Genomic DNA, 16,045 nt, shown 5'->3' with positions numbered 1-16,045 from the left:
TATCTTATGACAAGTATACTTCCTTTTTCACATATGTTCATAAACACACACAATTACATGCACACACACATCACACACAATTGTTCTAGAGTTTTTCTCATAAATTTTAACGTTCAACAACTGTTCCTTATTAATTCTAGAACACTTTCAGTAAGATAACAGAAGTTCAGTTCTAGTTGATGTGTTCCAATTAAATTCTAGAAAAGTTCCGAAGGTTAACTTCAAATATTTACGTCTGAAACCAACTTTCTAGAAAACAAATTCCCATGCAGACAGCCAGTATTCAAGTACTGAGCATAGTTAATAATAATACATAACAAATTAACAACTGTTGTAAATTTGTTATTTATTATACTATGCTCAGTACTGTTGAACACGAACTTAATTCAATTATCCAAGTTTCAAATTCCTAAATTAAAAAAAACAACAAATAAATTAAGACAAAAAACAAACACAAAATACAATTCACAAAATAAATAACTGGTCTTTTTTTTACAAGAAGTAACCAAAATAAAACATGTCACCAGCCACAGACTGCCAGGCTTAACACAGAGGCTAAAAATGTTTGTCCAAGTCTTCCACTGCCATTTTCCTTTTCTTCTGAGAATATTGAACACCAGTCACTGCCTCCGGGTCCTTTTTGGTATGAGGTACATTGTATACTGCTCACATGTGCTCTACAGAATAAAAAATCATAAAAATGTCTAAAGCAAAGAGTTATTTACATTCAAACTATAACAAGAGATTGCAAAGCAATATGGTCCCCTACCTGTTAAACTTCACTATTTTAAGTTTGTTAAATATATTTGTAGCCATAGCAACCAGAATTCTTGCATTATAAACAACATGAAATGACGTGCAAAATGTCCTTATTGTCATCTGTTCATGTTTCAAGTTTCATGAAAAAATACTTAGAACTTTTAAAGTTATCCCAGGATCCAGAAAAGTGTAAATGACTTAGACTAATATATTGAATTCCAAAAAGACAAAATACTTTCAGGTGGTTAACATTAAATAACTTATCTAGCCCACGGCATGACAATATTTACCATGAATTTGTAGCCCTGTAAGTCCTCTAGGTAAATGCGCTTAAAGAGCCGCTTTGCTGTTGGATTATTTCCCTGCCAAACTCTGCAGTATCTTCCATCAACTGGTCAATGGTAATTAAAGCACATAATGAAAATGTATAGGGAACGTAATTCATGAATTGTTTTAAATATTAAGTTGTTAAATGGTCTTTAGAAAGAGAACTAAAAACGAAGTGAATACATCGCAAAGCACTAAGCATAACTTAATTTGTTGGTATGATTAGTACAAATTTATTATTGCTATAATTAGAATGATGTGTAATTCTATTGGTATGAAAATGCTTACTCAGATACCTAAAAACCAATTCCATTGGTTTAATTTTTTATTTACAAGCAAAAACGTTGAATTGATATCCCCCGCCAATATGCTTCTGGACACATAAGTATTATATTTGACACTCAAACAAGCATTTTTTAAAGATACAAAAGGCCATAACCCCGTTTTTAACAGATGGTGTACAATGCCATTTTGCGTGCATTATCCTCTTATCCATATATATACTCGAACCAGGTTTCAATGGAATCCGCCAAAGCACTTCCAGGATATGGCCTTGGACACACAAAAAAGCATTTTTTCAAGGTACAAAGGGCCATAACTCTTTTTTTAACTAATGGTGTACAATACCATTAGGCATGCATCATCCTCTTATCCATATACATACTCACACCAAGTTTCAGTGAAATCTGCCAAAGCACTTCCAAGATATGGCTACGGACGGATGGAAAGACGGACAGACGGAAGGATGGAAGGACGGACAGACAACGCCAAAACAATATCCCTCCGCCTATGGCGGGGGATAATAATAAACATTAACACCATTAATGAGCATTGAGTGCTCAACATGCACAGTACAAAACTTCCTTAGCCTCAGTTCTATAACCTTGCATGATAAAATTCCGATACTACATTCAACGTTATTAATTTCTCCACATAGGTCTTATTACTTCCTTTTTCAACCTGCAAACTCCACTAAGTGAAAATTTGGGTGACAGCTGCTTTTAAACTAATATTTGCCATACTAAAACCTCAAATATCACATAAAAAGGTCTACAATAATGTCATAAGAAGATTAAATTTAAAGGAATATTTAGAAATAATAAAAATCACAAACCTTCAGTTGTTGTTCTATTCCTAGACAGCCTGCTCAAACACTGTATGCATCACTCTTTAACAATATTTCATGTCAATTTCCAAATGATATAAATACATAAGTATTTGAAGAAAGTGTTTTTAATGGAAAAACTAATGAACTCTTCTGTTTGTTAAATTTCTTTAACTTTATTTTAACAAGTTAAACCAGTACATTGTCCACCATGTTTTATGTTTCAATCTAACAGGTAAACTTTCTGTATTTGAATTCAGCCAATTAGAAAAGGCTGTTATATCTTATAACCAATAGATTTGCAGCAAACATACCCAACATCTGACTCACAGCACACGCGCTGGTCTTATCAGATAGATTGTTATTTGACAACCTGGACTGGCTGAGTTTGATATTGAGAAAAAACAGTGTATATACCACTTGGACAGGGTTAAGGAATTTAAACTTGTAGAAATTGCTTTCAAAGTAACAACTACTCCTACTTTTGCAGAACTACTACTTTAATTACTACAACATCAACAACACCACCACCAACAACAACAGCAACAATAACAGCAGCAACAACAACAGCAGCAACAACAGCAACAAAAACAGCAGCAGCAACAACTGCTTCTACTGCAACAACTGCTACTACTGCTACTTCTATTGCTACTACTATTGCTACAGAAACTGTTAATGCTACTACTTCTACTACTACTAGCTACCACCACAACCTCTACTGATATAAAAAACACTACTGCTACTACATCAATTACTACAACAACAACACCTACTACAACAACATTAACTACTACTACTTATACAGCTACTACAACTACTACTACTACTGCTGCTGCTGCTGTCGCTACTATGAAGTCTATTAGGCTATTTGTAAGTGTAAGGTGTTCTATATGTGTTCTTATTCCCCATTAGAACTTTTGTAGAACTTACTGGTTCTTAAAGCATTCTAGATGTGTTCTAGAACTACATTTTAAAACATTTTTAGAAATTTCTTGACCATTTTTTGTCCTTGAAATGTTCTAAAAAGGTTCTTGAAATTATTGGAACAGTTTCAGTCCTAAGCCATTTTCCAAAAATGTTCTGGATTTATTCTAAAAAAACTGTTTTGGAACAATTCCAGAACATATGTTTTAGAACACAAATATGGAACAGTTCCAGAACTGTTCCAATTTCTAGAACAAATTTATAATTATCTTTATTGCATTTTCTTTTAAATACAAAATACATAATGCAAATAAATTCATACATGTATTAAACTACAAATACATTTCAGACAACCAGCAAAAATTTATAAGTTATTTTCCATTGATTTCCATCCAAGAAAATGTATAAGTTATTTTCCATAACGATTTCCGTTGAAAAAAATGGCTAAGTCCAACTTTCCATGGTGTTTTCCATACATTCCGTGGAAATGCATGGAATTTTAGTCGAGATTCCGTGGAATTCCATAACAGCTTAAGATGGAAAATTGGCAAGTGGATGGAATTCCATCAAATTCCATGGATTTCCATCGATTTCCGTAGAATTCCATAACATTTTCTATGGAATTCCATAGAAAAGTGCTAATGACTATGGAAGATCTACAGACGGGGATGTTCATAGGTGGCGTGCTGAATTTCTTGAACAACTTGTTGTTTTTGTGCGAGATGTTCATAGGTGGCGTGCTGAATGTCTCGAGCGACTTGTAGTATTTGTGTGAGAAGGGGGTTTGGACTGTTTTCAACATTTACTTCAACAATGTTCTTCTTCTTGGATAATAATGTAATCTGAAAAGGAAATGGCAAGTAAACTAAAAATAGAAAAATAGAGTGTTTTTAGTAACAAACAAATACGTCTTGAATACATGTATATATGCTGTAACACCTTACTTAACACACCTGTTTGTTTAATGCAAAACATTGTTTCTATAATTGATATTTAGGATAGCGAAATGATTTTTGTGCAAAGTAGCACTCATAATAGCATTGTTTAAATGAATAACGTGAACCCACTTGAAATGTTGTAGCAAGTTGCCATACTTATCTTTTTTTTAAACAGACATAACTTCAAAAATGTGAGACTATACCACTTTAAATGTTACACAATACAACTTTTTGCTAATAAATTACTTAACAAGAGCTACGCATAACGAGTGCAAACGCTCGGCTAGGGTGCAGTTTTGAATAAATGAAGCTTGTCAGAAATTATTATTTATTATTTTATAGAGGTCACAGTGACCTTAACCTTTGACCTAGTGACCCAAAAATGGGTGTGGCATGTAGACCTCATCAAGGTGCATCTACATATGAGGTTTCAAAGTTGTAGGTGGACGCACTTAGATTTTAGAGCAAAATGTGAAGGTTTTAGCACGACGCCGGCGGACGACGAGCTGGCTATGACAATACCTATAGTTTTCTCCGAAAACGCCGAGCTAAAAATTAAGAATAAGTGCTATCAATATAAAGTGTATTACTATTGTAAATTTAATATTAACGTTCTACTTATAGATGTTACAACCTATTAAAATCAAATAATTGTTTTAGCCAACCGTCAATTGTGAACTTTAGACAGTAATTATGGAAAAAATTGGAATAGACTTTTTAAGATTAGGAATTGGGCTGAATTGTTGCCCCAACTTTGACAGTATAAATAACTCTTTAAGGTCATACCAGATACTCAAGAAGCTGAGATGACATGCATGCCTAATTGATATTGCTTATGGCCGAGTTGAGAGTCAAAGGGCATACTGGTTGACACATCCAAACTGCTGTCATTTTTTTACGCCTTGTCTATTGCCAATTCAATGTGTGGTCAATTGGGCTTGGAGTGCAAAGTAACAAACCCTGATGGGTTAACCTTTTGCACCTCGTTTCAGATGTCAGAGTTCACGCCTGAGGCATGCCCAGGGATGTACCATGAGTGTTCAAAATGAAGTTGTTACTGCCTTTGTACAGGTTATCCAACTTTTTATTGTTTTGATATTCTTTCTGGTGTCCAACAGCGAGAACTGATTGTTAGCTTTAACATAACTTTTGCTATAACTCCTCGTGTCTGGAACACGTGTTCCTATCCCGGCACTCAAGCTGAACTAACTCAGGCTCGAGTGTGGTTCACTCAACAAGGACATTGCAGTTGTTGAGAACAGTGCACGAGAACTCAACGTGCTCTGAATTTCCTGCAAAAGAATGGAATCGTTCATCAAAGCTGACCTTTTGAGGCTGTAGGTCAAGGTGGAGGCGCTAGGGTCAGGTCGAGTGGAAGGGTCGTCGTGGACTGAGGCTGCTAGGGTCAGGTGGAGGGGAAGGTTCGTCCTTGACTGAGGCTCATGCGGGCTGGACTGGTGCTGTTGCCGCGCCAAATCAATATCGATGATGGTGCTCTTCTGAAAACAACACAATGGGTGATATGAACTTGAAACAAAGGTTTGTATTTCAATTTATAAAAAAACTATGCATTTTGATTGGATGTGAATTTTTTAAACAGCAAATCTTCATTCTTATGAATTTTTAATCTGGCATATCCTTGCAGGTTCCATGTCCAAAATAGCATACACATGAATCAAATCAGACCATTATATATTTAAACATTAAAAGTGTTGGCAAGTGCTATATAAACCTGTAAATTCATAAAAAAAAAAATCTAAACTTGCAGAGATTTAATTTCATAAGCCAATATGTGGCTCATAAATATTCAAAACTCACACAAATTTCACATAAGCTAATCAGGGAGGACACTTTCCGACTAGACTTGATTTTCATAAAGAGATACTTTGAAAGAGTCGGTGTTATCCCTGATTAGCCTTAAAGACTGCACAGGCTAATCTGGGACAACAATTTAAGCACATGCATTTAGCCACATTTCCCCACAACACAGCTTATTAATCTTTTAGCAGCTCCTTACCTGCATAACAAAAAAGGGAACATCAACTTGTACAAAATATATAGAGGATATTTGTTGGATTCTATGGGATATCAATTTTATTTCACGAGTGATCATATAAAATAATATTTTCACAAGTGGCGCTGCCACGAGTGAAAATATGTATTTTTTATGATAACGAGTGAATTAAAGCCAATATTCCACCGAATCCAACACATTTTCTTTTTATTTTATGCTTTTGTCACCGCTTATTTATATTGTACAAGAATTAAACTGGATAGTTTCGTTGGATTTATTACGCCATTTCGTCGAAAAAATGAGAGCATAAAATAAAATGTTTTTTATTGGTTCTCATTCTATTTATCACTTTACTTTTACAATGCTTTCACAGATGTTTTACTGTAAATATATGTTTCAATACATGGGAGGCAAACATTTGACATTAATGTCTTCCTAAAGTTGCAAAAACATTCATACATTTTTACTATGTCTTTACAGATCTTTGAATGTTAAAATCTATTAAAATTCACAAAAGACAAAAAATCGAAAGTAAATAAACATGTAACATGTAACAAGCTGTATACATGGGTGAAAGTAAAAAATAAGGAAAATAAGGAAATATTTAAGCTGGGGGCCGCAGGGCCGAAGGCCCCCGGAAGCTCCTAAAGGATAGCAAAATGATTTGCAAATAGGAAGCTATCCTCAAGTATAAGACCAACATATGTTGACAGTAATTCTTGCAGCTTACTTAACATGCATTCAATGGAAAACAAACAATGTTTATGTTTGTAAATATACAATAACTTTATTCAGTCATTTAATCTATTAATTTTGTTTATTAAGCATACACTCTTACCTTAAAGAATTACTATAAATGTTTAATTATGAACACTAAAAATTGAAAATAGACTAGATACGTCTGGAATCGATCGTATTTTGTTTATTTTGTGTGTCGGCATTGCTGGACACATGGCCTACCCCCCCCCCCCCCCCCCCCCCCCAACAAAATCTTATCAGATTTACTTGATTCACGAAAACGACAACTATCCTTAGTTGTAATACAATGTAAATATTAACTGCTGAATATGTTATAATTTTTAGAAATTTGATATTATGCTTATTTTTGAACATTTAGTCCAAATAGGTTCCCTCCATACATGTTTTATTGTATTATTGCATTTGTTCTGTCTGTCTTTATTTAAATAAATTTCTCTCTTTATTAACATAAATTTTGAGTCCACACTCTAACAAGAATAAGTGTCCTAGCTTGAAAACGGATTTACTTTCATGGCTTTGATAAAAGGTTAAAAAAGCATGAGAACCATGCAATCTTAGCTCTGTAAATTATAAAATAAGATTGCATAACAACTATTGTAGCTCTGTAAATTATAAAATAAGATTGCTTAGCAACTATTGTAGCTCAGTAAATTATAAAATAAGATTACTGAACAACTTTTGTAGCTCTGTAAATTATAAAATTAAATGGCTTAACAACTATTGTAGCTCTGTAATTTATAAAATAAGATTGCTTAACAACTATTGTAGCTCTGTAAATTATAAAATTAAATGGCTTAACAACTATTGTAGCTCTGTAAATTATAAAATTAAATGGCTTAACAACTATTGTAGCTCTGTAAATTATAAAATAAGATTGCTTAACAACTATTTTTAATTGGCATATACATGCACGTCATTGTCTTAATAACCACTGTTTGTTATACCATATTTGTTCTCATCAGAATTTTGGACAAACTGGAAGAGGAATTAACTTTAGCCTTGTTCTGGGAAAAATGGGCTTTACTAATGTGCATAATGTGGTGCAACATTAGCCTGTGCAGTCCTGACAGGCTAACCAAACACAACACTTTTTGCCAAGACTTGATTTTGGTTGAGAAGAAATTTCCTTTTAACAAAAAGTCCCTCAACAGCGGAATGTGCTGTCCCTGATAAGCCAATGTATGCAATGCAAATGCTTATCTTTGGATGGCACATAACATGAATTAAGCCCTGTTTTCCCAGAACCTTGTATCGCCTTATAAAACCATGTAACAGATTGTAGGCAGACTAACTTTGAGCCTCATTGTGAGATAACAGGGCTTACTGTAACAGATTGTAGGCAGACTTACTTTAAGCCTCATTATGAGATAACAGGGCTTACTGTAACAGATTGTAGGCAGACTTACTTTGAGCCTCACTATGAGATAACAGGGCTTACTGTAACAGATTGTAGGCAGACTTACTTTGAGCCTCATTATGAGATAACAGGACTTAGTGTAACAGATTGTAGGCAGACTAACTTTGAGCCTCATTATGAGATAACAGGGCTTACTGTAACAGATTGTAGGCAGACTAACTTTGAGCCTCATAATGAGATAATAGGGCTTACTGTAACAGATTGTAGGCAGACTTACTTTAAGCCTCATTATGATATAACAGGGCTTACTGTAACAGATTGTAGGCAGACTTACTTTGGGCCTCACTATGAGATAACAGGGCTTACTGTAACAGATTGTAGGCGGACTTACTTTGAGCCTCATTATGAGATAACAGGGCTTAATACATGTTGCCCTAAGAGTATTTCTAGATTAGCATGTACAGCAGCACAGGCTAATCAGGAATGACACTTTTCGCCTAGACTGAATTTTCGTTTACAAGATATATTTCTTATACAATATATTCAATAAAAGCGGAAAGTGTTGTCCCTGATTTGCCTTAGTGGACTTCTTTGCTAACCAATATTATACAATGGAGAACACGTGTTTTAAATATTATATTTACTAAGGTTCAAGTTATAGAGCTGTATAGGATGATGAACTTGAAATTGTGATTTATTTCTTTTTCTTTATCTTCAATTGGAAATTTAAGGATATCGTTTTGAGAAAAATACATAGTTTTGGGTGGGAATGGGGTCAATTTTGGACCCAAAATTTGACAAAAAACAACAACACTGTAAACCCACCAAGAACTAAACACCTCCTCGCAAACAGGCTCTATACAACCAAGGCATTGGATTGAATAGATACATATCTAACAAGACTACACTGCAACGCCGATATATCGCGGTTGGTGGGGTCCAAAGATCACGAGCGCGATATATCCGGCGCGCGATATAACTCTAGAAATGTCTAACTTTATTTTATTGCGGTTAATTTGTCAAATTTCCCAATGTTTTAATTTTATGTACGGCGCTGCTACATATTTGTATAGTAATACATGTAATTGCAAACCAATTCTACAATCAACATTTTCATAACTACATACGTACCGGTATCTGTAATTATCATGAAAACCAAAATGTAAATTATATTTTTTATTTTCATGTAAAATATTGCTCGCGAATCAGCTAAAAAGAAGAATTCTTGCCATAAAAAAACGTATAAAATACAATTGTTCATAGATTCGAATTTACCCTTATAAGTAGTCCTAATTAAGAAACTGAAACAGCGTAACGGTAACGATACAGCCTGTTTGAATTTTAGTTTATTAAGAGGAAATGTCAACGTCACATAATTCGCGAGATACCGCGGTACTTTAGTTGAAATTTACAACGAAACTTTCAATGGAAATTAAATTATCTCAATGTTGTACCCGCTACGAAATTATTATTTACAAATAAATACACCCACGCCAATTTTCGCGAGCTTTTTATCACGACAAAGAAATTCATGACTAGTACCGAAATTTAACGACTTATATACCAGTAAACTGCCAATATTACCTTTGCAATGACACTTGAATTGGTTATTTCTTAAGTGTTAAAAACAACCCCAGCCGTGTGTAAACAACACTATTACTTATCGACTGTTGTTCACGCTTCACTGCGTGCCATAGTAAGCCGCGACATCAATTGAACCAATGTTTTGACCAACTTTCATGATGATTGGGCAAAAATTTTGACCTCTAGAGTGTTTACAAGGTTTCTCTATAGCCAAAGAAGGAAAACTGCCCCGCCCACTGGCGGCCATGTTTTTCAACGGATCGGAACCACTTTTGAACTCATCCAAGATATCATTAAGACAAATATTTTGACAAAGTTACATTTAGATTGGGCATGAAATGTGACTTCTACAGAGTTAACAAGGTTTTTCTTATTTTTGACCTAGTGACCTAGTTTTTGACCCGGCACAACCCAGTTTCAAACTCGGTCGAGATTTCATTGGGACAAAGCTTCTGACCAAGTTTCATGAAGATGGGACAAGAAATGTGGCCTCTAGAGTGTTTACGAGCAAATGTTAACAGACGGATGGACGGACATACGATGGACAAAGACCGGTCACAAAAGCTCACCTGAGCAATCAGGTGGGGTAACAAAAAGTCAAAACAGTAAACATGGACTCACCAAGGCTCTGCTGTTCGAAGTGTTGATGTAGCCAACATTGGAGAAGATGTGGTGTGCTAGGCTGCTGCAATACGTCTTCATACTTAATTTCTTGAGCGAGTTATAGTATTTGTTAAAGAACGGGTTGCCGCCGATTTCCATCGACATTTACTTTAACGATGTTTGTATTGTTGGCTAATAATATTTGCTGAAAAGGAAAACATAACATGTGAGATTAAACAACTTCAAACGTGAGACTGCATAACTTTTAAAGGGGCCGTCCAACAGATTGGTACATTGACAAAACAAGTTGTTTCAGATTCGCAAATTTTTGTTTTTTTATGATATTTTTGAGGAAAAAGTAATACTGACAATTTACCATGCTTTTAAATATCCATTATATGCATCTTTTGACGATTTGAAAAGACGAATTAAAAAGCGTTGTTTGACGCAAAACGATTGAATAATTTGGAAAGTTCTGTTGTTGTAGTTATATTTTGGGAAACTATGAGGATTGCTTATATAGGTAAAAAATACATCTGATCTAAGCATGAGCATGGATGGTCTAGTGGTCTAGGCGGGAGACTTTTAACTCCAGGACTCCAGGGGTTAGTGGTTCAAGCCCTGTTGAGGGTTATTTTTTTCCTTCTTTTAAAGTTGTATTCTTGTGTTTTTTTACAGGAGATTTTTAGGTCAAATGTTTAAATTTATCAACATACAGCTTTTAATGACATGCTTCATTCAATAATGCCAAAATCTGTTGGATGGCCCCTTTAATAAGAGACTGAGCAATACAACTTTAAATGTGGCACTACAAAACTTAAAACATGTTAATGTACACCTTTAAAAGTGAACATATACAACTTTACATTTGAGACTATACAACTTTAAATGTGTGACTATACAAATTAAAATGTAACAATGTACACCTTTAAAGGTGAAACTATACAACTTTAAATGTGATACTACATGTATACAACGTTAAATGTGAGACTTTTTTCAAATTTAAATATGAGACTTTACAATTGTATAGCATATCTTAAGAAACAAACAGATGTGAGTTGAATACTGTAAGTTTATGAGTACTTGATCACACACGTTTGGCTATGGATTAGACACAGATACAGAAATACAGATTGACGTCTGTGGTGAATTCAGTATACCACATCAGGGCTATAGATTACAAGCGTATGTGCGTTATTACTTAATTAAAATAACCAAAAACGTAATTAAATTCAATATCAAGCGTACAAAAAACGCAAATATAAAGTTAATTACATATTTCCCATAAGAAAACCTTGCGTCACAAAATGCAATCCTTACAAACACGGGACGTCTTTTTTTAGACTGGTTATTTCCCGTACAAAAATGTACCGAATAGTTTATACATGTATGCCATCCTATGAAGAAAAGAAGGCAGTCTTTCCAGCGGTTATCAATCTTTACTGTAATAATTCGTACACCCATCCGATTTCTATTTTCATTTTCTTAAAATATGAAAATGACCACTTGTGGCCGTAGAAAGTGAATCCTCACACAAACAAACACTTTCGAAAGGTATTTAGCCAGAATATTGGGGAAACCGAAAACTTTTGTGCAGCTTTGCTGAACGATCTGTTGCAAGATGTGATCATTTTTCCAGAGAATTTAGTTCGCCCGTTATTATCGGAGATTTTGAACGAAGTTGTTAAACCCAAAAAACACGTTTATGGGGAGTGTAAGTGAAAAAACTTTAATAGAGTGGCGAAACAAACACCCGTTGCTGGTGATGGATATGGAAAATGGAGTTATGAAATGTACATTATGCACAAACATGAAAAGTAACTTAAAACTAACTAATGTTGCTACAAATGTTGATTTATTTTTTACCTGCACATAATAATATAGTAAGCTTAGTAGATATTTATTATATAATATATGTCATTCCCTAAATCACCCAATTGAGTTAAAAAAACAGGGGTGAAAAACCCAATTAAGCTCAAAAGTAGGGGGTAAAACATTTTGCTGAAACTCTATTGAATTTACAAAAACCCTATTGTTGTCAAAACAGGGGGTGAAAAACCCAATTACCCAAAAAAAATTCTATAGCCCTGCCACATCTTGCTACAGGAGACTTTTATAATTTTAATAGTTATTATTGCCTATTCTGGCTAAAAATATGCAATGTAAGTGATATTCAATAGATACAACATGTAGTTATACAGTGTATCTACAATATACGGCATCTTATTGTAGGACACACCTTAGATTTAATGTTTCACTTCAAGTGTTGAAATTGTGTGCATTAGCATATAAAAGCAATAAGCCCCATTGTTTCTTGCAAACATATGGGCTTTGATTTAAACAATAATCAAATCCAATTACAACCCAAAAGCTGTATCAAAAGCATTGACTTCACTAAGGTACAATAGTAATGATTAGCGCTAATTGTTTACAACTGTATTATCCGTTGTGTGTTTTCAAGTGTTGCAGGCAAACGGCGGATCTGGATCAAATACAATAACGCTTTATGATCAACAACTGACTGATATACATTCTGAATTTTAATTACAAAGAAATAAAAAACGTATGAATGTGTGTTTGATTGTTTGCGTTTACCTACATTTACTATAATCTAATGTTTGTGTATCAATTCAAATGTGTTTAATTAATTGACATTATCGTCTGATATACATGTAGTTAAACTGTCTGTCATAAATTGCTAGAATTAAAACTAGAGCTTTGTCACAGACTATACCACCACATGCAGCATTGCCACAGACTATGTTGCATGCTGTCTTCACAAAACAAGATAATCTAATTTATGTCGATTTTTAAGAATTATTATGCCATTATTATTTATGGCCATTTTTACCTTTGAACTCTTGAATTCGTTCGCATGACAGGCCGTCCAATGACTGTGAACAGAAATAATGTAATGAGTCATTTAAAATCTCACAATGAAAGACATAGTTATGGCCCGGACAAGCTCATTTATGGCCATGTTTCACTTTAGAACTTCAAGTGTGACCTTAACCTTGGAGATATTGAAGTAATTCTTTTGCATGACACATTATCCAATGATTGTGAACAAAAGTACCAAGCAATTTTTAAATCTCACACTGAATGACATAGTATGGCCAGAACAAAATCATTTATGACCATTTTTGACCTTTGAACTCACAGTGTGACCTTGACCTTGGAGATATCGATGTAATTCTTTTGCCCGACACACCGTCCAATGATGGTGACCAAAGGTGCCAAATGATTTTAAAATCTCACAATGAATGACAGAGTTATGGCCCGGACAAGCTGATTTATGGCCATTTTTGACCTTTGAACTCAAAGTGTGACCTTGACCTTGGAGATATCGACGTAATTCTTTCGCACGACACACTGGCCAATGATGGTGGACAAATGTGTCAAATGACTTTAAAATCTCACAATGAAAAACATAGTTATGGCCTGGACAAGCTAATTTATGGCCATTTTTGACCTTTGAACTTAAAGTTTGACATTGACCTTGGAGATATCAACGTAAAATTCTTTCACGTGACACACCGTCCAATGATGGTGAACAAATGTACCAAGTTATTTTAAAATCTAATGTTAAATGACATAGTTATGGTCCGGACAAACTTTTGGTTTAAAACACACCAAGTGACCCCGTGACCTATTTTTTGACCCGGCATGACCCATATTCAAACTTGACATGTACATCATCTAAATACAACTTGTGACCAAGTTTGGTGCAGATCCGATGAAATTTCGGGACAGACCAACCGACAGACCGACAAAGTGATTCCTATATATAGCCCCCATTACTTATTAGTGGTAATGGAGGTATAAAAATGATGTAATTATATTTAATTATAGGATATATATATTTATTGTAGAAAAATAATATGTAAACAGTTATTCAGTCCCACCAATCAGCTTAATTCATAACAATCAACTTGTTAATGGCATACAGTAATAAGGGCCAGTTATTACAGGGACCTTAAATAAATAAAAAAATCATTCACCTGATAATAAAAGACTAGTTAATTTACATGTGCTAAACATGGTCTACCTCCTGCAAGTTAATCTCACAGATTTTCCCATTTTGCCCACGGCAATTTATCGCGGATATGTACTACAAACAAATCGGGCATTGACTTACACAATTTTGTTGTGTTTTTTTTAATCATAAATTACATGTAATAAATTAAAGTGCTGATGCAATAGTCATTTTTCTTCAACAAACAATTTCGAGCTGACGAAAATAAATGGTTTCACAGTTTTTGTGAAATAAACAACATAAACAATTTTTATAACATCTATAACTTCAAAATAGTAATAAAACTTAGTAAAATAAGTATATTAAGCCAGTAATTCTCATAACGCCTTAAAACATGTGCTAGAACTAGGGGCTAGCTCTGTGAAAAGTGTCCTTTTTATGGCAAACCGTCAATTGGGAATTTTAACCAGTAATTATGTTAAAATATAGACGTTAAGAGATTATGAATGGGACTTGATTATTAGCCCCTATTTTCAAAATAAATAAAACTGTAAGGTCTCACCTGAGGCTCAAGAAGGTGAGATGACATGCTGGCCTCGCTGTGATTGCTAAGGGCTGAGTTTGAGTTCTACCTAATGTTGGGTTGGAGTCAAAAGGCATACAACAAAACTGCTGTCATTTTTCAACGCTTTATCTAGTGTCAGCTCAATGCGAGGCTGTTTTGTCTTGGAGTGTGAAGTGCTCGTAACAAACATTGATGGGTACACCTTAAGCACCGTGTTAATGTTGTTGGGAAGAATTTGCGTCTGAACCCCACCCGATGTATTCATCGTGCTATGAGTGTTCATACAAAGTTTTTTTTGTCAGCAACTGCGTAAAAAGCACATTCACTTTGAACGTTTTGGATGCATAAGAGGACAAACCAGGATGGTCCATAATGCTACTACTATTGAAATCAGAAGTAGACCCCGTGGATAGCTTATGCTTCGATCTATAACTCTTTAACTGTTTCTAGATTTTCTACCATTATTCCATGTGTTGCTCTGTTAGTCCAACAAAGCATGGAAAAAGTTAACTTTTTATTCTTCGTACTATTCGTTGTGAAGTCCACAATCAGTGACTGTTGGTGTTACCATAACTACTGCTATAACTCCGCGTGTCTGAAATACTTGACCCACCTCCGGCACTGGAGCTTAACAAACTACTTAGGCAGGAGTGTGGATCGATCAACAGGGACATTGCAGTTGTTGAGAACATCTTGTAAAAACTCAACATGCTCAGATATTCCAGCAGACCGGTATTGTTCAATGAAGCTTTGAAGCAGGAGGTCAAAGGGGAGGAGTTAGGGATCAGGAAAGGGAAAGGGTTGTCCTGCACTGAGGCTCCTGGGGGTCCGACTTGTGCCGTTGCCCGGTCAACTCAATAACAATGCTCATGCTCACCTGAAAACAGCAGCACCATGGGTGATGTGAAACAGTTACAAAAGTGTTTATACAACAATCTATAACAAACTAAGCCTCTTGATTGGATGTGAATATTTTCAATAGAAACATTTCATTCTCATTAATTTTTAATCAGGCATTTCATTAGTTCTTGTCAAAAAAAACATGAAATTTAATTCAATCAAACCATTTCGTATTAAATCATGAAAAGTTTTGGTCAATGTAATATTAGCATGTAAATTCATAATAACAAATTT

The 16,045-nt window shown here is 34.6% G+C and overlaps 1 protein-coding gene and 1 long non-coding RNA gene across 4 annotated transcripts; both read right to left on the bottom strand.

Moving 5' to 3' along the window:
- Nucleotides 1-361: 361 nt before the first annotated feature.
- LOC127864981 (uncharacterized) lies at nt 362-2,402 on the bottom strand. Its single transcript, XR_008042417.1, has 3 exons — nt 2,201-2,402; nt 1,050-1,150; nt 362-677 (listed from the first exon to the last, which is right to left on the bottom strand). It is a non-coding gene; the product is annotated as an uncharacterized LOC127864981 (long non-coding RNA).
- Nucleotides 2,403-3,785: 1,383 nt separating this feature from the next.
- Nucleotides 3,786-15,209, bottom strand: LOC127864954 (uncharacterized). Of its 3 annotated transcripts, none has more exons than XM_052404849.1 (5): nt 14,909-15,209; nt 13,222-13,264; nt 10,389-10,575; nt 5,380-5,549; nt 3,786-3,957 (listed from the first exon to the last, which is right to left on the bottom strand). In XM_052404849.1, the coding sequence occupies exons 3-5, from the start codon at nt 10,533-10,535 to the stop codon at nt 3,918-3,920; spliced, it is 357 nt and encodes a 118-aa protein (XP_052260809.1). In that variant the 5' UTR covers nt 10,536-10,575; nt 13,222-13,264; nt 14,909-15,209; the 3' UTR covers nt 3,786-3,917. The 3 variants fall into 3 exon arrangements, with proteins under 3 accessions (XP_052260809.1, XP_052260807.1, XP_052260808.1); XM_052404847.1 differs by having other exon boundaries at nt 5,380-5,552; nt 14,909-15,188; XM_052404848.1 differs by lacking the exon at nt 13,222-13,264 and having other exon boundaries at nt 5,380-5,552; nt 14,909-15,189.
- Nucleotides 15,210-16,045: the final 836 nt, after the last annotated feature.

Source organism: Dreissena polymorpha, chromosome 1 (assembly GCF_020536995.1).
Source record: "Dreissena polymorpha isolate Duluth1 chromosome 1, UMN_Dpol_1.0, whole genome shotgun sequence".
NCBI lineage: Eukaryota > Metazoa > Mollusca > Bivalvia > Myida > Dreissenidae > Dreissena > Dreissena polymorpha.
This window is presented reverse-complemented; position numbering and strand designations above follow the sequence as displayed.

What these genes read in the sequence shown, in the direction of transcription:
- LOC127864954 (XM_052404848.1), bottom strand. Translation starts at nt 10,535, where the DNA reads ATGTCGATGGAAATCGGCGGCAACCCGTTCTTTAACAAATACTATAAC. An exon ending in CTTCGAACAGCAGAGCCTTG is followed by an intron (nt 5,553 to 10,388) that starts GTGAGTCCATGT and finishes TGTTGTTTTCAG; the next exon opens with AAGAGCACCATCATCGATAT. An exon ending in TTGACCTACAGCCTCAAAAG is followed by an intron (nt 3,958 to 5,379) that starts GTCAGCTTTGAT and finishes TTTCCTTTTCAG; the next exon opens with ATTACATTATTATCCAAGAA.